The following is a 21,157-nucleotide window of genomic DNA, read 5'->3' on the forward strand; positions in this document are numbered from 1 at the left end:
GGGGAGGGTGTGTGTGTTTACGCACAATCGAGGAGTTTTTCATCCCTGCACTTTCCGGAACATTCCAGTGGAGACAACCTTTCATTTAAACAGGCTTTAGTTCTTTGTGGGACTTTTTTAATGAAAAGTACACTTCATTTTGGGGAGCACAAATTAGCTGTGTGTGTGGGCACATTTTTGCTTGTGAAAACTTAACTGTGTTGGGCAGCTCCACAGCAATGGCTGTCTCAGTTAAACTGGGTGTTTATGTGTGTGTGTGTCTATGTTTCTATCCACTGGAGATTGGGTGCGTGCGTGTGACATCATCGACTTGCAATTCCTTAATCATCTCCACATGTGCGCACTGGGCGTGTGCAGGAATCTTCAGCTACTGGCCAGTGAGGACCCAATCAGGGAACGGACACTGTCCTCCCTCTGAAGAGGGGGCAGGAGAAGAAACAGACCTGGACTGTGTGTGTGTGCGTGTGCGAGAGAGAGAGACAGAGAGAGTGTGTGTAGAAGGTAGAAGATCAGTCACTAAGTAAGCAGTTTTCCTCAACAAAATATTTGAAGATTCACAGGTGGATGCACACAGCATTAAATCAGACATTCTTTTAAAAGAAAAGTATTAGGACAGGAGGTCCCTTTTCCAGCACAAGTCTGCACATAAACACCCATGATCCATTTCACTCCCTCCTACCCACAATGCACCAAGCTCTGGGGCCAAGCAAAGGGATGTGGTGTTGCGTGGCCACAGAAAAACAGATTATCACACAGACATGAGCGAAAACACAGACAGAAGATTTTACACAGCATTTTAATGGCAATAGTTCATGCTAAAACGGTGTTGTGCTTAATGCTGACATTAGATTTCTGTAGTTTACATTAAATTATATTTCTAGACCAGTACAGCCATTAGTTCTGAGTATATACACATTTAAACAATGTAATTAGTGCTTATTCTTTTTAAAAAAAAAATGTTATCACGTATGTATGGTTCTGCAGTCAAAAATTATGCTTCGATGCTACTAACAGGACAACACTGTAAATAGGTCTCTGAATACAATGGCAGTCCCTAACATTTAAGTAAAGTCCTCTAACATGCAATTAAATTAAGCATCGAGAGTACAGAGCGCTTACAAATAACACGTAACATATCTGGCAAGTTAATATTTTAATATAAACTTTACATCACTGGCAAAAACTGAAGTAATGACTGAATGACATCATTAGCAACAGGACATTACTTGTGAGCAGTGAATTCTGGGTAAGGACCACCGTATATCACAAAAACATTCCGCACAGAAAACAGTTCAAAGGCATACCATGCAGGTTTTTTTTCGCCTTGCTGTGGTCCTGTGTTTACAACCAAAGAAGTCTATTCCTACATCCTCAAGCCTCCCCACTGACCTCGTTTTTTAAAAAATATTTCTGTACCCCATTTTTAAACCGTTTTTATTTTTATATCTCTATTTTTTTCGACAGCTGTCGTCATCAAGGAAATGCAATTCCAAGGTTGACTCTCCATGCTTTTTTAAGGAACTTTTTTTTGGGTGACTTGTTTCGCTTCACTGTGCTTGCGCTTCTCCACCTTCGCCGTTGCGGTAGCTGGCTAGCTACAACCGTGAGCGTAATTATTTCATAAATATTTTCCAAGGTAAAAATCCTGCATGGTATGGCAGTGCTGTGCAGACCCTCACACTTAACATACGGCACCTCCCATGGTGTCTCACGCGAATGAAGACGTGCACCCCCATACACAAAATAACGCTGTATTGAATTGAACAGAATTCGGTCCACACAGTTACTCTCGTGTCGTTCGATACGTTTTTTGTTTTTTTTTCCTCTTGCAGAACTCGCCCACCCGTCATACGCCTCAATTTGTTTTTGTTTTTTTTTCTTCTTGTTGTTAAAAAACAGTTGATAAGTGCCAGGAGATATCAGGATGTATTTTTCAGACATAAAGACGTGCTTTTGAAAACACCTTTTCATGCACAGTAGTAAACGGATCACAGCCCGATTAAGACAATCCAAGTCCAGTCATGAGGGCGATCATGTGAAAAGCAGAGACGTACAGTGACAGGGGTGAAAGCTTATTCGCATTAGGCCAAACCCCCGGTAACACACATGGATTTCTGCCCTGTCTTTTGGATTAGCGGTGCATGCAAACATCCGGATTTCTTTCCGATGCAGTTAACTGAATGTTGTTCGTAATAATTCACACGCAATAATGTAAAAGCTTAATTGGAATATTGCCTTAAAATAATTGGTGTGCATGCAAACTGGCCACTGGTGGGATATCAGCCGGGTTCACCAGTAATGACGCTTCTGCTGTGCAATCGACCGGCCAACACTGAAAAAATGGAGGGAAAACGGTCGATGAAGAACCAGTGATTACCGATAGCCGACCGCCTCGCCCCCGGTTCTATCGCTGAACAGTGTACATTTAAAAAATAATTTCACCAAACGGATGTTTTAGCTGCGATTATGGCCAACATGCTCAGAAGCTTCAGTTCTCCACAAGGATCTTGCCGCTGCTGCTGTTCTGCTTGCGGTCACCACGTCTGACCTCTTTCAGAACTGCGTGGAGTTTCTCTGATGCTGCCACCTGGTGGACGGAATGCATTACTGCAGCAACCCATTGTTTAAATTGGAAATGGCAATGGTAAGAACTTGTACACAGCTGTTTGTGCTTAAACATAGATCTGTGTGTGTGTGTGGTGTGTACTGGCGTGTGGACACACACATAGCTGTGCATGTGCTTCTTTTTTGTCACGTTCTGGTGGCGATGCTCACACTTTGCATCATGCATCATCATCATCATGATCACACACTCACACACACACTCACACACACACATGCATCATCATCATCATGATCACACGCTCACACACACACTCACACACACACATGCATCATCATGATCATAATCATGTCCGAGAATACTGAAAATATGGGAATTTATTTGTATAGGGATATACAGGTGGTAGCCATAGTGAGAGACACGCACACACACTCACACACACTCATGCACAATCACACGTGCGCACACACACACGCATATTCACACGTGCACATACTCACACACACAGGAGGCTAACTCACTGTGCACATACTCACACACACAGGAGGCTAACTCACTGTGCACATACTCACACACACAGGAGGCTAACTCACTGTGCACATACTCACACACACAGGAGGCTAACTCACTGTGTATATTTCGGGGTCCTTTAGCCTCTTGTGTTGTGGCTGCAGGGTCTTTAGGGAGCTCTGAACACTCTCTCTGACCTCCTTCGCATTTCTGAGGGGGTGGGTGATCTGGGGGGGGAGATTTATGCTTAGGGAAACAGCTGTAGTTTTATGGGGTGGGGGAGGGAGATGGGGGGGTGTGTCAGTAATGGTGGGGGGGTGGGGGTAAGGGGGGTGCAGGGTGTATCAGTAATGGTGGGATGGGGGGTGGGGTCAGGGGGTGTATCAGGGGGTGTAAAAGGTCAGGCTCACCTGTCCCTGAGAGAAGACTTCCTGCCGCAGTCTGGTCACCTGGGAGGCCGTCACCGTGGCGACGTCCTGGTCCCCCCCGAGAGGGTGGCACCTGAGAGCCACGCCCGCCTGAGGGGGCGGTTCCTCCGACAGGCACAGCAGGTCCAGGAAGGGGTGGCCTGGGAGGAGGAGGAGGAGAGGAGGAGAGAGGGATGACCCCTGTCAGCATGGGGGGGAGGGGGGGCGAGCCAGGAAAAAGAAGAAGGAGGGGCAGGAGAGATGGATGATTGAGGAGAGGTGACGGCTAGACAGGACATGGGAAGGTAAGATGGAGAGAGGGAGAAGGGAAGGATAGAGCAGAGGTGGAGAGAGGTACACGTCTGAAGCAGGGTTCTCTCTCTATCACGCTGTCTCTCCATCACTCTCACTCGCTCTCTCTCTCTCTCTCTCTCTCACCCTGGGCGTCCAGGAGCCGGTACACGCTCTTCTTCCCCGGCATGGTGCTCTTCTCTGGGTCCTCACTCAGCTTCATCCTGGGGCTTCCCTTCACCTCCACCAGCTGGGGGGAGGGGAGAGAGGGAAGGAAGGAGAGAGGGACAGAGGGAGAGAAGGAGGGATGGACAGAGGGAGGGAAGGAGATTTACTGAGATGCACTAGTTGGCTGGGCACGGCAGCAGACGCAGGTGGGGTAAAATACAAAGTGGGCGGGGTCGGTAATGACCTTGTACACACAGCCGAGGGAGGGCTGCTGGGTACAGGTGACCAGGTGAGTCCCCACCCCTACAGCATCGATCTCATTCTCCTGAGAGGGGGGGAGGAGAGAGGGGGGGGGAGAGAGAGAGGGAGAGAGAGAGGGGGGGGGAGAGAGAGGTGATAAAAATGACAGTTACCTGAGCAGAAATATCCTGGTCCTGCTCTGGGCCAAATGCGCTTTAGCTCTGACCCCTGACCCCTGACCCCTCACCTTCTTGTTGAGTTCCTGTACACTGTGCTCTGTGATGCTGTTTGTTCCCACGATGATCAGTGAGTGGAAGGCTGGAACTGAGAAGCTAGAGAGGGGGAGAGAGCTCAGACCACACCCACTCCCGATCACTATTAACTGGCAAAATAAAATAAAACCATTTTTTATTCATTACTGTCGTTAACAGTAGCAATAGTACCAGATGTAGCGCTACTGCCATTACCATTGTTTGTACAACTGTTTGGTTGTTATTTTTAAATTTATCTTTCATTTAAGCAGGGCAAGGCAATGGTTTTGGCCCAACAAATTGCATAATGTGCAGTGCTGAAGAAGCATTTTTAAATTTTAACTGAGAATGTTGTTCCAGGAAAAGCCGTTGGACTCGGTCCACCCCCTCCCCGGGCCCCCCCTCCCTCCAGGCCCCCGGGCCCCCCCTCCCTCCAGTCAGACAGCCTAGCCCTCACTCACTGCTCTGCACAGGCCCTGAAGGCCCGTCGCACTTCCAGGGACTGCCTGCAGAGGTCGCCACTGTCCAGGCGCACGCCCAGCGGCTGGTACTGCAGGTCACACAGGGACAGGGCCACTGTGCAGAAATTAACCAATCCGCTGCTGTGGAGAACACGGTTAAATTAACCAATCAGCTGCTGGGGAAACACAGGGTTAAATTAACCAATCCACTACTGTGAAGAACACAGGGTAGAAATGAACCAATCAGCTGCTGTGGGGAACACAGGGTTAAATTAACCAATCCGCTGCTTGTACTTTGTATCATTATCTTGATGTTGTAGCTTGGCATGCATCCTAGTTTGACTTAGCAAAGGTTAAGTTTGATAAAGAGTAATGTTTACTGTGTGAACTGGACTTAATGTGTTCATGGCTATGAATAACTGTTACATAATGAGTACTGTACCTTATCGGACCTGTGTTTTGCAGTTGTTCCAATGACCTCCGGTATGCACCTATTGTGCGTCGCTTTGGATAAATCTGTCTGGAATAAATGGAATGTAGTGTAATGGAGCGGAGAGGGGGAATGTTCCGGTACCTGGCGACGCTGTAGGAGTCGATGACGGGCAGGAAGTTGCGGGGGAAGGCGATCGCGTACGACAGGAATGCGGCCAGCTCCCCCTGGCGGACCCCGCCCGGCTCCGCCCCCAGCAGGTCACATACCCGTCCCAGCCAATCCCTGCTCAGGGAGATGAGGTCAACGGGGCCGTCTCCCGCCCCATTGGCTGGAACCAAGCTCTATCGGGAGGGACGGGCGATGTTAACACACAGCTGGGACCTCTCCCTCTCTTTCTCTCTGACCAACCCCAGGAACTTTGCGAAACTAAATATCAAATACAAATCTATTAAAACTGACCCCGGCAGGCCCGGCTTAAGAACTACACCCCCTTTGTCCCCCAAAATGGAGGGAGAGCAAGTGCAGGCCCTATTCATTCCATCTGGTGCATCGGACACCTAGCCTCACATCGGCAAGCGAAACGAAGGGCTCACCTGAGGCCACACCTCCTCCAGACAGGAAAAGGAAGTGACGTAGGAGTGGGCCATGGTGCCGGCCACGGGGATCCCGAACAGGTAGCCAGCCAGGACGTTGCTGGTCAGGTCGAACCCTGGGAGACACACGTGGGACGCGATTGGCTCACACACTGCCAGGCGCAGGCGGCGGATTGGCGGTCGGATTCTCACCCCCCATGTAGGTGTAGCGGGAAGCAGTCAGCCCCCCGTCGGGCCCCTGGGCCCTGCGCAGGCCCATCTCCACCAGCCTCCGCCTGGAGCCCGCAGCCAGCCGGAACCGCGCCGCGTTAGTGCACACCAGACTGGCAGAGCAGGACGACATGTTACACACACACACACACACACATATACACACACACACACACACACACACACACACACACACAAACACACATATACACACACGCACACACGCGCACACACACACACACACACACACATGCACACACACACACACACATATACACACACACACACACACACACACACACATATACACAGTTTACATACACTCCTGAATTACAGAGTATATTTTCAAAGACATTACATTACATTTTCTGATAGTCCCCAGCCTACTGTGTAGCAGTACTGTGTGTGCGGACAGGTGACAGGTAAGCCACACCTGGCGTAGTTGACGAGGCACAGAAGACTGGTCTCCAGCAGCTGGACCACAGCCAGAGGGCCGGAGACCTCCATCAGGGGCACCTGGAGCCCAGAACACACCTGTCACCTCCTGCGTACATCTTCTGTGCCCTTACTGAATCACCTGCACTCACCTTCATCACCACCATCAGCGTTACATCATCACCATGAGCCCCCACAAGCGTTACATCATCACCATGAGCCCCCACAAGCGTTACATCATCACCATGAGCCCCCACAAGCGTTACATCATCACCATCAGCCCCCACAAGCGTTACATCATCACCATGAGCCCGTACAGGTGGTGGAGCGCGGTTGGGGTGGGGGCCTGGGTCATGTGATCACTCACCCTGGCGAAGACTACAGTCCCCTCAGGTACCGAGCGCACGGTCACTCCACTGCAGTCCAGCTTCCGCAGGTAAGAGAAGAAGGCGGGGTCTGAGCCAGGGGGCAGCACTGAGCGCAGGTACTCCACATCTACACAGCATCAACTCAAGGGTTACTCCACATCTATACCCTCGCTTCCTCACTTCCAGAAAACCTTCACACATAATTCTACACCGTAACTCAAAGCAAATGTGGCTCGTGCAGTCCGTGGGAAAAGCCTTTACTTGGCATCAGACTGGAGCTGAAAGACCCTCTGCAGGAGAGCAGCAAATTAACATCACATCTACAAACATTAACCGCAGCACGGCTGAGGAGCAAGCCAAGAGCATCAAGCAAACACTGGGAAACGCGAAACAGGCACGCGCGTGCGGGCACGCACACAATAACAACAACAACACCGAAGCAGAGGGCCAATTTTTTCGTTAAATTCGTTGAGATTTACACCTTGTTATTGTATGCTGTGTGAGTCAGGAGTGGCAATGCCGTTTGGCTGCCTACCATCTAATTGGTCAATAGACCCTAGCATTCCATTTCAGGGATGGAGTACAAAGCTGGTGTGCAAACAACGCTACATTGTAATAAAGCTGCCTTGCTTTTACCCTGTATGCCTCGTACTGTAAAGGAAACAGTTTTTGCTTTGACAGTTAACCTTAACGGACCAAAACGTAGGAACTATGAGCTTTAGTTAACTTTAAAAAAATTCTAAAGACGCTTATGCCATCGTAAACTGGATTTTTCGGGGGTTCATTCTTAGTCTGTTTCTGCATTCTCGGGGTGAGAATGTACAGAATTTAAAGTTTTTAAGGGCTGAGTGTCTGTGGCTGTTGTGGTTATTTCTGTGGGGAACCCTGAAAAGTGCCAAACTCTCGGTGCTGTATAGGTATGGGGCATGCCCCTGCCAAGGCATAACTTGGCGGGATGGCATACCTGCCATCCCAATAAGTTGACAGTGGCGAGTATGTACGTGCTCTATACATTTGCATACAATTATGAAAAGTATATAGAGCTTTAAAGTTGTCAAGATTGCCAAAAATATTCACTTTAGTGTACACTGTGACGTTTCTTCTTTGGAATATTTTACATAACCTGTGCAAATCAGTGTTGGGACATGCTTTAAATATCCGTTCAGGTTGCTATATGGCATTTCGTGTAACTGAGCCGATAGTCAAAGCCGGCCACGCGAGTTCATTCACGGTTATGACCCAACATTGCGGGTCACGCGCTCTTAGTTAACAGCGGAATTCCTTACAGGCCACGAGGCTAGAGTTCTCACGCAGCAGGTGAGGCACTTCACTCCGCGCGGAGCATACAGAAGCAGCCAGAAAACAGCCTAGCCGAAGACGTCGCTTTGAAAAGTTTTTATTTTTTTACTTTTGTATATTTAAGTACTAGGTGTATGTATTTAAAAAATAATAATACTAAAAAAAAAAGAACCTCCCACTTTGTGTTTCGTTCACAACAGTCATTGGCTTTATTTCGCCAAGAGTCGGTTGAGAACACCCTCCATACCCTCTCACCTTCGTCCGTGAAGTGGAAGCTCCGTAGGAAGAGCAGACAGTCTTGCAGCCCGGAGAAAAGCGAGAAGCCACCATCGAAGGGGTTGCTGCGGAAAAAGAGCTCGAACACGGCCGGCTCGCTGTGCCTGCCCGCGCGCCAGTAGGCGTAAGCCATGGTGAACTGGTAGAGATCGGTGAGCAGCGGCGGCACGCGCTGCCGAATCGACCGCTCCACCGCCGCACATGTCCGACTTGTTGACGCTGCCATGTTCCAGAGACAGGATCGGAGCTTTAAAAGAGCAGCCGAGGACTGGGACTTTGAGATCGCTCCTCCCACCTCCAAAGCCTTTCCAAATGCGAAACAAGTCAACTTCCAATCTTTATGAGGGGAACCCTTTACGTAAATTTCCAGCGAACGTTTTCCATCCAAAGATATGCTGCAATTTATCCAGTAAGCTAATAAATTAACCTCACGGAGCTGCAAAAATATATTTATCTGTAATATTTCTATAACAAGTTTCATTATACGGCCGGAGGGGGTGTCACCAGCAGAAGTTTCGTTACATTCACCACGTCCTGTTTTGTATGTTTTGCTTGCGTCATTTCAATGTTGTGCCATGTGCACCAGTTTTGTTTTTTACCTGCATTTTCACCTACACTAAATTAAAAAGAGCAATTGTAGAACTGGCACTATTTTACCAATGTCGACTATGTTTAAAAACATCTGGTTTTAGCATTTGAGTACATCCAGGCTTGCTCAGAAGAATATTTCACCCATGGATAGCTACACCAGCTAGCTCGCCAGCTCTTCGCATGGCTGTATACTACGAAGGAAGCTTAACCTACCCAGGGTTTCTTTGTGTTATCTGGCTTCACAAAATCTAAAAACCAAAATCAGGCGTGAACGGTATTACGAAGGTGGTTGTCAACTTGCCAAGTGAACGCGGGCTTTGTTAATGAAACTCTGCGCGCGATCCCACAAAACCCCAGTTACTGAGCAGAAGCCCGAATACAGTATGAATCTGCAAATGTGGAAATATAGGTTGACAGATGTTTTGAAATAAAGACGACGAGTTTAGCGCAATGTAGCCCCAGTGTAGCTCAGGTTTTACCCAGATACGGACTGGCTGTGTCGTAGCCTGTTGGAAAACCCACTTTTCCCGTAAATCGTGCCAGTTTTTGAGCGACCGTCTAGATGACGTATGAAAAACTGCCTGGTTTTGGTTGCACAGAGGAAATCAGGAAGCTGTATCAGGGTAAAAAAACCTAAGCAAAATTAGGGCTAAATTGTGCCAGACTCGTCTGTTTATGTCATGTCCGCCAAATAATTGTAATGTGAATGTAATGTAATTTTGGCAGGCCACTCCTGGGAAGATTCACCACTGTTCCAAGAGTTCTCCATGCGGAGATAACGGCTCCTACTGTAATTTGGTGGAGTCCCAGAGCCTTAGCCAAAGCTTTGTAACTCTTTCCAAACTGATATATTTCAACAACTTTTTTTCCCCTCATCTCTTCTGGAATTTGCTTTGATCATGGCATGGTGTGTCGGTAGAAACTTTGGGATGACTTCTTCACTCTAATGGCAAGGTTCAGTATGAGTGAGGTTTAGATTCAACAGTCAAGCCTGGCTGAATCCAGTTATAAGTTAAATTTAGTTAATTGGTTGATTGAGCAACTATAGCATATTTCCACATATTTTTGGTCATATTGTGTACTTTAACACTTTAGATGCTGGTAAATTTTGAAAACCCTCCTGCAGATTCCTGAGAATTTTCAGCAAAACACGTTACTGACCTATAGCTACAGCCATATGACAAAAAACGTGAAAATTAAATTCTGAAGAATGGTGAAAAGAGACGTTTCTTTTAAAATGTTCAGTTAAATGTTCAGTGAAACATTGTTTTAATGGTGACTAGAGGGTTAAAGTATTTCAAATAAAGTATGCGACCAAGGTCTGAGTTCTGCACAAAAAAAACCAAAAAAAAAAACCAGCAGAATTGGCAAAACATAAATGAATGATGGTTAATGACATATTTCAGAGATCAGTTAGGCATGCCAAGCAAAACAGGCAATTAAACACCCTGAGCACAACCTTCAATTTCACTGGTCTGCGTTTAGTCCAACACCTTCCAAAGCCGATGCAGCAGCAGCCAAATACGTCCACACCGCCCCTCTCAGCTGCCCTCCGTCTCTGTCTCCCCCTCTTCTTCTGGGGGAAAATGTCTGGCCAGCTCATTGGTCAGTGTGTGCTGCTGTCCCGCCCACAGGAAGTGGGTGGGCTGTCCGGTCTGGCCCCGCCCCGGTGGGTACTCGAAACTGGGGCTGAGCTCGAAGGCCAGGGCCGAACGCACCAGCCCCACGCGCCCCGCCCGCTCGGGACAAGGGTGGTAGAGCCGCCCGCAGGAGGGGTGCATGTAGAGGGATTCGGGGCGGAAGGGGACCACCAGCTTGTCCCCGCCCCAGCAGAAGGACAGGGCATCGGAGGGTCCCGGGAGCAGGTGGGTGAAGACCAGGGGCCGGTCCTCGCAGCGCAGGAAGTTCCGCTCGCGGCCGCACAGCGACAGGAAGGGGAAGTGCTCCTGGTAGCGCCCGCTCTCGTTCCCCCGCAGGCGGCTGAAGAAGAAGGACAGGAACTGCTTATCTGCCAGAGAGAGAGAGAGAAAGAGGGTGGGGGGAGAGAGAGAAAGGATGGTGGAGAGAGGAAGGGGGAAGAAAGAAATAGACAAAAAAAGACAGAAATTATCCCCCTTGATCTTACAAAGCCAGTGTAATGCCCGACTAGGTTGTGGGCGTTGGTTATACATTACCTTTGAAACAGGTGATGAAGTTCTTCACTTTGGTGTCGTCAAGAAAAAGCTGTTGGTGGAAGCCAGAACGTACACATTAACGCATGTGCGCATTCACACAACTGCGGCATCTGTCGCTGAATTCTTGCACACTGTTTACCAGCTCGCCTGTTTATTTTTTACAGGTATGAAAACGTGTTTTAGTCTGAACGATGGCATATACTGTGACAACAATAAAATCACACTATCCCTTCAACAAGCAGGGCACCAGGGGCGGCACCACCAGGGATAGTGGGTACCAGTGGGTACCACCCCAACCCTGCACAATTTTTTTAGGGCCCCTCTGAATCACCCTAACACCCCCTCCCCATACAGCACCCATGCAGGGCACTAGCAGTGTTTGTCCACAGCCAATCGGTGTTTTGTCATTTATGGATTTTTAATAACACGTCTATGCAGAGGAGTGACTCGTGTCCATCTCATCAGAAGCAGCACAACAATCATCTACTTAATTCTTCAGCAGAGCCCATGCAGAGTACGGTAGGTACGCCACCTGTCCTTGGTGGTCGATGTAGTAGAAGTACTCCCGTATGCGTGGCTCGGGGCTTTGGCCCTGCGTGTAGGTGACATGTCCCCGCGCCCAGCAAGCGGCCATCCGCGGGGCACCGAGGCATTCCCAGCCCAGCCTCGCACGGTAGAACAACATCGCGGAGCACCGCCGGGTCTAAGCCGCGCTTCCCGACTGACCGCACGAAGATCAAATCGCTTCAAACAAGAAAACTGTTACCTGTATCCCCCTAGCTAAACGGCAAAGTGATATATAGAACCACTAGGAGCTAAACTGAATACCTCCTCGACCACTGAAAGCACCTAAAATGTTGGCCAGGACCTCTGTCGGATCCAGCTAGGTATGTTAACACCACAGAGCAGCTTTGCGGTGTCTCTGTCGCAAACACTCGTCTGTTTCAGTGGTGTGTTTACACCATGGTTTAGACTGCCGTTGGGGAAGATTCCGTCTGTGACACCTAACTTCCGGAAAAAAGAAACATTGGCTACGCGTTCCACAATAATACGTTCCGTTAAAACAGTAGGCTACCTTAGGTCCAATTTTTACTTAAAATAAAACAACACGAATTTATAAATAGATTCATAAAAGCGCTATGTACTCTGAAAAATAATGTTTTTGCATTGATTAAGCTCGTGCTCCCATCAAGTGCATTTATTTAGCTGTTCGTTATGTTTTTTTTAAAATAAAATGTCATCGGGCATCAGCCAGATTAGTCCCTGGAACGTAAACCTATATCTGGGTAGTTTTGTCATTTAAAATGATGATTAAATAATGCAGGAAAAGTGTACACCTACCACGAAAAAAAAATAAACAGCCTCATCGCGTTGGCTAGGCTACATAAAACCAGTTGAGGTCGCTAGTTTCTCAAGCTTTCCACTCGAGTTGAACAGTCCAGCAGAAGCAGATGTCCATCATTAGCACCTTGCTCTACGCCTCAGAGTGCCGTGTGTCACGTCGCGGAGAGGTGAGAACATCTGAATTCCATTAATTGAAATGAAGCACCCTCTTAAATTATTTACAGTTTGCTCAAAATAAAGATAACTGGAATTAATAGGAGGCGGTTTTAATACAAACATATATTTGTAATGATTAAAAAACGGGCTGTGGGAATTGTAATACTTTCCGCCACTTACGCAAATCAAACTTAATAATGATGATCGTATGTGAGACCGCTCGGAAACAATATGACTACAAAACACTGTCTACACGCTATGTAGGCCTCTAAATGAAAAGAAAAAAAACTGTATAAATTATTGTATACAGCCAGCGAAACACTTGCACGTGCATTTCCCAGATTTTTATGTGATTGAAAACTTGGGTGGCAAGACTAACAAAATATCTAAATTATCATTTTACATTTTCTTGTACTTGTAGCCTACAATATTTCCCATTCGGCGTTGACGTGCTACCATGGAAACGCTATTGCTTGCACTACGTGCTCGCCGCGGAGAACAGAGTGACGTCAGGTTGTCGGTGGTGACGGAGACGCGGAGAGCCAGTGCATGTTTCATCGAAGAGAATCGACTGAACGCGGCAGCAGAGCTCTCGGAACCATGGGTGACGTTCTGGGGATTACAAATAACGGATTTTAACAGGAGAACACTGGGAAAATGGCAGAACGGTAAGACTCATGCTGTTCATAGCTACTGCGATCACGATGCATTGAATTGCTTGATCATTTTTAATTAGCTTGATAGCCACCGCTGCATCAAGAAGGATGCGAAGGGTTGGGGCTGCTGGTTGGAAGTTCGTTTAGCATCCCGCTAGCCTGGTGGTTTGCTATGTTATTTGAGACCATTCTGCCCATATGGATGAGCCGGGCATGATCTCCAGTTGCTACAGACTGTCAGCGTGTGACGGTCCACTAATCATATTCCGCTCCCCTGGGAGACGGACGGTGTTGCATCCTTTACGTGCACCTGCGAGGTCTTGCGTTGATTTGCAAAAAAGGCAGCAAGGTAACCAGGCAAGGATGTGGTTAGCTTGTAAAAACATTCCGATCTAGCGCGGTGTGACTGTTGGCCATTTCTATGAGGGGTTCCGTACATTTCCGTTTTATGTCAGCGAACCTATCCTAGTCTGGGCAGGGCCGGGTGTTCACCGTCCTGCTCAGCGAGAGCTCCACTCCACTCGCGCATCCGAAGACATGCCAGAGGCGCGCTCACGGCGAATCGGCAGCGAACGTGGAACGAGGAGGCAAACCCACGCGCCCTGCTCGCGCACCCCCCTGTCCTCCCCAGGCTCACGTTCAGGCGGGTGATCATTCATAACCGAGATTAACTCGCTGTAATTCACTTTAACCAACCGAAATCTTGCAGAAAGCGTCTCGTCTGTGAGGAGGGTTGATAACACTGCAAAGGTGGGAGTGTCATCAGCTGCTGAATTCATAAGTAAGGCTAATCGTTGTTAATTCTGCGTTACTCTGTCAACTATGCAGAGATAGTGTCCATCAACCTCCCCATCCCAAAAATAAAACGTGAGATTTGTGACAGCTTAATTGGCGTGTTTCTGACGTTCTTCGGCGCGTGCAGTTGCTACAGTTGTAATGTCACAGTAAGTAAAGTGCACGGGATTCAAACATCTATGTCAGAGTAGCACGTACTCGGAAGGAAGGTTATGTAATTTCTACGACCCTATCTGTCCGACCACGGTATATTCTTCCCCGGAGATACACATCAGAGAGGATACATATGAGGATAGTATGAAGTGAAATGGTTTGCCTTTTTCATTTCGAAGGTTTATTAATGACCCATGTCCAATCCGCGAAGCGCAGTGCGAGAACTTCCACGTGAAGGGTGAGATGGATGCAGATTTGTATGGATGTAGATGGATGCATTTATAAAGATCAAGAGTCGCTCACCAGTTTTCATCAGCCATATTTACATTGGGCCATCTTCGCACCTCTCCCATTATGTAAAACAAAGCTATTTTTGAATGTCATATCGTTAAAGAAAAACCTTCCTGGGTGTGTCTTTTACTAAACGGAAAGCACACGCATGGGCATATACCCTTGAACGCACACGCCGTACGGCTGGCGATGTTCTTTGCTTGGTACGCAGTGTTGTTACTTTTCCGTGGAACAGTGCTGAGGATGATCCAGGTTGTCAAGCGAGGGGCAATTCCTAAAGGAACAGAACCGTGGGGTTGTTTTACACGGGCCACAGTGGAGAGTGTGCCAGTCAGCGTGCGCGTTTGTTATACTGTGACATTTGAAAAAAAGAGAAAGAATATCATTAATTTTCCAAGGATGAAGGGTGGGGGGAAGGTGGGGAGAGGGTGTCTTCCTCTCGTGCGCGTGGAAGCGCACAAGCGGCAGCGGCAGCCGGCACGCGCACAGCTGCAAAATTCCGAGTGCCTCCCCTTTCGCCCGCTGTTGCTGCCCTTCCTCCCTAGACCGCGCGCCGGGGTGTGCACCTGTCGTTTTTTCGACACGAGCTTCTCCGAAAACAAGACATTCTAGACGAGATGTAGCCATTCAGCAGCCTCGCATATGGCACGAGGAATAACAATGCAAAAGGGGTATGATTAGGTTGCCGGCTGCTGGACTGCTTAATGATTCCTTCAAGTGCCAGTGTGCGTGTTATGTTGGGATTCTCGTGTATTGTTTGGGGGGAAAAATCATATTATCCATAGCGGTTGATATTTGTTAATATTAATACGCTCCTTAAAATATTGAATTCATGCGTATATTATAATTATTTTAGCTTAGCATTGTGTTGTGGCTGCAGCTGTTGTAGGGCGGCGTTTTTTCATCCACGGTCAAATTTCCGACCGGCGCAGTCCATTTCTCGGTCGAGCAACCTCCGCTTGGTGGTCTGAAAAACACGCGCGACTATTGTGTTTCAGTGGCCCCGGCTGGCGGCTCCACACCCACAATGACATTCGATCTGCTAACGAGTGCGGACAGCTCGCGTTTGCGGCGTCCTGCACATGATTAAAAATGCCCGTTCAGTGCGACCGGACACCGACTTCTGTATTTGCAGTCGTGGGTTTCCGTCTCAGGTGATTACTGATTCAGAATGCCCGAGATGCGGGGCGAAGCTGAATTTCAAGGATGGAATTCTAATGCGCGCGCCGTCCCTACATCTCCAAGCTTCATTGCCCGAGATAACAGCGTGCTGTTATCAAGCGGGCTCAAATCGATCCGCGAGCTCTATCCGTTTATTACTGACGTTGGGGTGCTTATGTGTCCCGCTGTAACGTCCGCAAACAGACCCGGTCCTTATCGACCTTATTGAACAACAGGGCTCTCGTTCCAAAGGTTTTTTTTTTGTCCTGTTATTTTGGAAGGATTAAAAAAAAAAATTTTTTTTATAGCCAAGCCCGGTTTCTGGGAGCTTACTTGTGCCAATCTACTCATCGTCATGTCGGTTTCATGTGACCAACGTGCATGGAATGACCTTTGACTGTCATCCATATTTAATAGACTCCTCATGTCTCAGACACTCCTTTGATTTGCAGGAAGTGGACAGGACAGGGATTAAAATAATGTGCTATTGATTTTTGTTTTGGGGGAGGGGGGTGTATGGGGGAAGATGTGTGGCAGGTCGTTACAAAAATGTAAAGATTTAAAACAAAATAATACCCACCGCTCCTCTGTTTGACTCAGTATTGAAGTTTCCATGCGAGTGCCCTGTAAATACCCTGTGATTTGTAGCTGCCCTGTGAATGCCCTGTTCCCTGTGAATATCCTGTGCTCTGTGAATATCCTGTTCCCTGTGAATGCCCTGTGGTCTGAGAGGGCCCTGTTCCCTGTGAATGCCCTGTGGTCTGAGAGGGCCCTGTTCCCTGTGAATGCCCTGTGGTCTGAGAGGGTCCTGTTCCCAGTGAATAACCTGTTCCCTGTGAATGCCCTGTGGTCTAAGAGAGTCCTGTGGGCTGGATGCTGGTGTCCTGTGCTCTGTGAATGCCTTGTGCTCTGAGAGGGTCCTGTGGGCTGGATGCTGGTGTCCTGTGGTCTGAGAGGGTCCTGTGGGCTGGATGCTGGTGTCCTGTGGCCTTAGAGGGTCCTGTGGGCTGGATGCTGGTGTCCTGTGGGCTGGATGCTGGTGCCCTGTGGGCTGGATGCTGGTGCCCTGTGGGCTGGGTGCTGGTGTCCTGTGGGCTGGATGCTGGTGTCCTGTGGGCTGGATGCTGGGGCCTTGTGGTCTGAGAGGGTCCTGTGGGCTGGATGCTGGTGTCCTGTGGTCTGAGAGGGTCCTGTGGGCTGGGTGCTGGTGTCCTGTGGGCTGGATGCTGGTGCCCTGTGGGCTGGATGCTGGTGTCCTGTGGTCTGAGAGGGTCCTGTGGGCTGGATGCTGGTGTCCTGTGGTCTGAGAGGGTCCTGTGGGCTGGATGCTGGCGTCCTGTGGGCTGGGTGCTGGTGTCCTGTGGGCTGGATGCTGGTGTCCTGTGGGCTGGATGCTGGGGCCTTGTGGTCTGAGAGGGTCCTGTGGGCTGGATGCTGGTGTCCTGTGGTCTGAGAGGGTCCTGTGGGCTGGGTGCTGGTGTCCTGTGGGCTGGATGCTGGTGCCCTGTGGGCTGGATGCTGGTGTCCTGTGGTCTGAGAGGGTCCTGTGGGCTGGATGCTGGTGTCCTGTGGTCTGAGAGGGTCCTGTGGGCTGGATGCTGGCGTCCTGTGGGCTGGATGCTGGTGTCCTGTGGGCTGGATGTTGGTGTCCTGGATGCTGGTGTCCTGTGGGCTGGATGCTGGGGTCCTGTGGGCTGGATGCTGGTGTCCTGTGGTCTGAGAGAGTCCTGTGGGCTGGATGCTGGTGTCCTGTGGTCTGAGAGGGTCCTGTGGGCTGGATGCTGGCGTCCTGTGGGCTGGATGCTGGTGTCCTGTGGGCTGGATGCTGGTGTCCTGGATGCTGGTGTCCTGTGGGCTGGATGCTGGGGTCCTGTGGGCTGGATGCTGGTGTCCTGTGGTCTGAGAGAGTCCTGTGGGCTGGATGCTGGCGTCCTGTGGGCTGGATGCTGGTGTCCTGTGGGCTGGATGCTGGTGCCCTGTGGGCTGGATGCTGGTGTCCTGTGGTCCCGTGTTTTAACAGGACAGCAGGAGTATTCCTTCTGCTTCCTCTGCTCCGAAAAGTGGGGAGCTGGGCGCCCCAGACGGGACCTTTCTGTGGGCGACCCTCCTTGCCCGAATCATGGGTGGGTAATGGAATTCTGCATTGATGCAACCCAGAAAGCAAATAGCCTACGTGTGTGCGCACATTGGTGTGTTCATGTGTTTGGTATGTGCATGTGTGTGTGTGTGCGCGCGCGTGCGTGTGTGTGCGTGCATACGTGTGTGCGTATGTGTGTGGTGTTTTTGCGTATATCTGTGTGTGTTTTTGTGTGTGCATGCATGCGTGTGTGTATATCTGTGTGTGTGTTTGTGTGTGTGTGTATATCTGTGTGTGTGTTTGCGTGTGTATGTGTATCTGTGTGTAGTGTTTGTGTGTATTCAGATTTCAAATGTAATCATTTTCAGTGTGCTGCTTGTTTATGGTCAGAGTACTTATACAAACCGTTTTTAATTGATATTATTTCCGTTTTAAATTCTTGTTCTAATTGTAAGCAGTCCAATAATAATAATAATAATAATATTTTTAGATAGTGATAATTTTGCTATACTATTCTCAGGTGCTTAGTTTGAACGCAGCAGTAGTAATAAGTAGCCAGCTGGGCTAATCGAGGGAGACTGGCGGGTACAGTGAAGGGAAGTGAACTCATTTCCATCGATCCTGAATCAATCACTGCGTGCTGATGCTCTGCTTGCAGTCCATCACCGTCAGCCACGCTGTCAGGGCCCCCCCACCCCCCCCCAGGCCGGCCCGCCCCCCAGGCCCATCCCGGAGAGCCGGGCGGCCATAGGCCCTGGCGCGGGACCCTCCGAACCTCCGAACCCCAACCGGGGGCCCGCACAGCGGGAGCTGTTCTCTATCGCCCGCCCCCGTCAGCCCAAACGAGGGTTTATTGGAGGCGTGTTGATAACGTAACCTGAGTTTAATGGAATCGCTCTGAACTGAGAGACAGAGGAAGATGTGTGGAGTGACTGAGTGATTGGCAGAGAGAGAGAGAGAGAGAGAGATCGAGAGAGAGAGAGAGAGAGTGTTTCCTTTCGTCTAATAGGATTAGTGTGTAAATGTATTTGTCTGAAAAGCCGTCTGCTTTGGAGATTTCCTAATCTGTGTGTGTGTGAGAGGATCAGAGTATGAGCGGAGGAGGGAGGGAGAGAGAGAGAGTGGGAAGGATAGATAGAGTCTGTCACCGATAGCCTGAAGTCCTGTTGAATTTAGTTTCCCCACACCTGGCTAATTGACAGTGGCAGAGACACGCCCCCTAACCCTCCCCCCCCCCAGCCCTCATCTCCCCATGAATAATGAATCGGGCTTAATCGCGGGAACGCGTAGCGTCTGCCATAACGGAACTACGTCTGCCCCCCCCCGCCCCTCGCCGGAATGCTGGCGGAGGGAAGGGTTCTAGAACTCTCTCTCTCTCTCTCTCTCTCTCTCTCTCCCAGCTGCAAGCACTGCCAGCGCAGTTCCGCATTCCGTGTTCCGTGGAAACGGGGCTGCTCAGAGCCCGAGGGCGGGGGGAGAGCGGTGGGGGGGGGGAGCGGCGTTGCGGGGGGGGGGGTTGGGGATGTGTTTACAGGCTCTGTCCCACTGCACTGCCAGCCTGTCAGCTGAGTCCTGTGTTCCGGTGGAACCGAACGGGACAGGGACAGATTATTGCCTCTCGGCGCGACAAAAAACACTTCAGGCACCCCTTTCCCTGCCCTGGATGGAGACAGTCCACACTCACAAACACAGTTCCACATTTTCATCTACACCCTCACTCTTAGTCCGTACCAAGAGTCCTTCTCTGTCTGTGTATTTGAGTGTGTGTATGTCAGAGCAAGATAGTCTGCGTACATGTTTGTGTGTGTGTGAGAGGGACTGCTTGTTAGAGGTAGAGTGTATGCGCATTTGTGCGTGAGTGGGTATGATTGACAAGAGCGTGAGTGTAAAAAACAAGCTGTCACAGGCATGGCAACGGGCCACATGTACACACTGGAGCCTGACTTTAATGAAGTGAAACTGCCACCTATGGTACATATAGGGATCAGCCAGTGCTTTTAGGGATCAACCAGCACTCGTATGGATCAGCCAGCGCTTGCAGGGATCAGTGAGCACACATAGGGATCAGCCAAAAGGATGAGCCAGTGCTCATAGGGATCAGTCAGTGGTTGTAGGGATCAGTGAGCACACATAGGGATCAGCCATAAGGATGAGCCAGTGCTCGTAGGAATCAGCCAGTGCACATAAAGATAAGCCAGCACTCTTAGGGATCAGCCATTGGTCGTAGGGATCAGTTGGTGCTCGTAGGGATCAGCCAGCGCTTGTAGGGATCAGCCAGTGGTCGTAGGGATCCGTTGGTGCTCGTAGGGATCAGCCAGTGGTCGTAGGGATCAGTTGGTGCTCGTAGGGATCAGCCAGTGGTCGTAGGGATCAGTTGGTGCTCTTAGGGATCAGCCAGTGGTCGTAGGGATCAGTTGGTGCTCTTATGGATCAGCCAGTGCTCTTAGGGATCAGCCAGTGGTCGTAGGGATCAGTTGGTGCTCGTCGGGATCAGCCAGTGCTTGTAGGGATCAGTGAGCGCAGTGGTGGCCTTGCGAAGGGAAGTTTTTTTGTTGTGGACTGTTTTAATGTACGCTAAGTGGGCAGAGCTCTGAGTGGGCTAAATTAAGGCCCATCTCTGTAATGGAGGTGAAAGGGTGCTGATTCCTCCTATCACCCCCTCCCTCTTCCATTAAACCCCCCCCCCCTTAAATAAAATGCAGTGTAATGTGATCTCTGTTGGGGTGTAATGAGACGCAGAGCCCTTCGAAATATTCCACCCCCCCATCTCTCTGTCCCTCTCTCTTTCTCTCTCTCTCTCTCTCTGTCCCTCTCTCTCTCGCTCTCTCTCTCTCTCTCTCTCTTTCTCTCTGTTCTCCTGATGCTCTTTTTTCTCTCCTGGTCACAGCTGCATTATGGGATGGCGTCTGTGTGTCACAGGGCAGACCTGTTTACTGGATCCTCTCCCAAGAGAGAGGGAGAGAGAGAGATAGACTGCGTGTGCGTGTGCGCGTGCGCGTGCATGTCTGTGCGTGTGTGTATGTGTTGTGTGTATGTGTTGTGTGTGTGTGTGTGTGTGTGTGTGTGTGTGCGTGCGTGCGTGCGTGCGTGTGTGTGTGTGTTGTGTGTGCGTGTGTGTGTGTGCGCGTGCGTGTGTCTGTGTGTGTGTGGTGGTGGTGGGGTTGCCGGGTGTGTTACACTGCGTGTAGCCTCGAGGGGATTGAAGCAAATTACCCACCTTGAGTGATTAAATGGGAAACACTGTCAACTGCGAC

At 49.6% G+C, this 21,157-nt stretch overlaps 3 protein-coding genes and 1 long non-coding RNA gene across 5 annotated transcripts in view; 2 read left to right on the top strand and 2 right to left on the bottom strand.

Moving 5' to 3' along the window:
- Positions 1-777: 777 nt before the first annotated feature.
- On the bottom strand, positions 778-10,200 carry naprt (nicotinate phosphoribosyltransferase). 2 transcript variants are annotated; one of them, XM_064334219.1, is made up of 13 exons: positions 8,485-10,200; positions 6,930-7,057; positions 6,561-6,643; positions 6,110-6,240; positions 5,918-6,033; positions 5,466-5,665; positions 4,892-5,029; positions 4,427-4,511; positions 4,184-4,264; positions 3,919-4,021; positions 3,484-3,641; positions 3,193-3,300; positions 778-2,587 (listed from the first exon to the last, which is right to left on the bottom strand). In XM_064334219.1, the coding sequence occupies exons 1-13, from the start codon at positions 8,984-8,986 to the stop codon at positions 2,489-2,491; spliced, it is 1,932 nt and encodes a 643-aa protein (XP_064190289.1). In that variant the 5' UTR covers positions 8,987-10,200; the 3' UTR covers positions 778-2,488. The 2 variants fall into 2 exon arrangements, with proteins under 2 accessions (XP_064190289.1, XP_064190288.1); XM_064334218.1 differs by having other exon boundaries at positions 4,892-5,032.
- Positions 8,018-9,151, top strand: LOC135254262 (uncharacterized). The gene is made up of 2 exons (XR_010329793.1): positions 8,018-8,247; positions 8,430-9,151. It is a non-coding gene; the product is annotated as an uncharacterized LOC135254262 (long non-coding RNA).
- A 271-nt stretch (positions 10,201-10,471) lies between the features above and the next one.
- Positions 10,472-12,450, bottom strand: c4h8orf82 (chromosome 4 C8orf82 homolog). Its single transcript, XM_064334396.1, has 3 exons — positions 11,803-12,450; positions 11,271-11,319; positions 10,472-11,104 (listed from the first exon to the last, which is right to left on the bottom strand). The coding sequence occupies exons 1-3, from the start codon at positions 11,953-11,955 to the stop codon at positions 10,638-10,640; spliced, it is 669 nt and encodes a 222-aa protein (XP_064190466.1). The 5' UTR covers positions 11,956-12,450; the 3' UTR covers positions 10,472-10,637.
- Positions 12,451-12,599: 149 nt separating this feature from the next.
- Positions 12,600-21,157, top strand: part of arhgap39 (Rho GTPase activating protein 39) — a 69,819-nt gene continuing 61,261 nt past the window's right edge. The window contains exons 1-2 of the mRNA XM_064334408.1: positions 12,600-12,781; positions 13,192-13,438. Of these exons, the coding sequence (XP_064190478.1) occupies positions 13,428-13,438 (11 nt within the window). The 5' untranslated portion in view covers positions 12,600-12,781; positions 13,192-13,427. The remainder of the gene's footprint in view (positions 12,782-13,191; positions 13,439-21,157) is intronic.

Source organism: Anguilla rostrata, chromosome 4 (assembly GCF_018555375.3).
Source record: "Anguilla rostrata isolate EN2019 chromosome 4, ASM1855537v3, whole genome shotgun sequence".
NCBI classification, from domain to species: Eukaryota; Metazoa; Chordata; class Actinopteri; order Anguilliformes; family Anguillidae; genus Anguilla; species Anguilla rostrata.

Bases quoted from the DNA above. Each gene is read 5' to 3' on its own strand.
- naprt (XM_064334218.1), bottom strand. From the start codon at position 8,986: ATGAAACTTGTTATAGAAATATTACAGATAAATATATTTTTGCAGCTC. The intron at 4,265-4,426 runs GTGAGGGGTCAG...CCCCCCTCTCAG, and splicing joins TACAGGAACTCAACAAGAAG to GAGAATGAGATCGATGCTGT. The intron at 3,301-3,483 runs GTGAGCCTGACC...CTCCCCCCCCAG, and splicing joins AAGTCTTCTCTCAGGGACAG to ATCACCCACCCCCTCAGAAA.
- c4h8orf82 (XM_064334396.1), bottom strand. From the start codon at position 11,955: ATGTTGTTCTACCGTGCGAGGCTGGGCTGGGAATGCCTCGGTGCCCCG. The intron at 11,320-11,802 runs GTGGCGTACCTA...TTCCACCAACAG, and splicing joins ACATCGACCACCAAGGACAG to CTTTTTCTTGACGACACCAA. The intron at 11,105-11,270 runs GTAATGTATAAC...TCTCTCTGGCAG, and splicing joins CTTCATCACCTGTTTCAAAG to ATAAGCAGTTCCTGTCCTTC.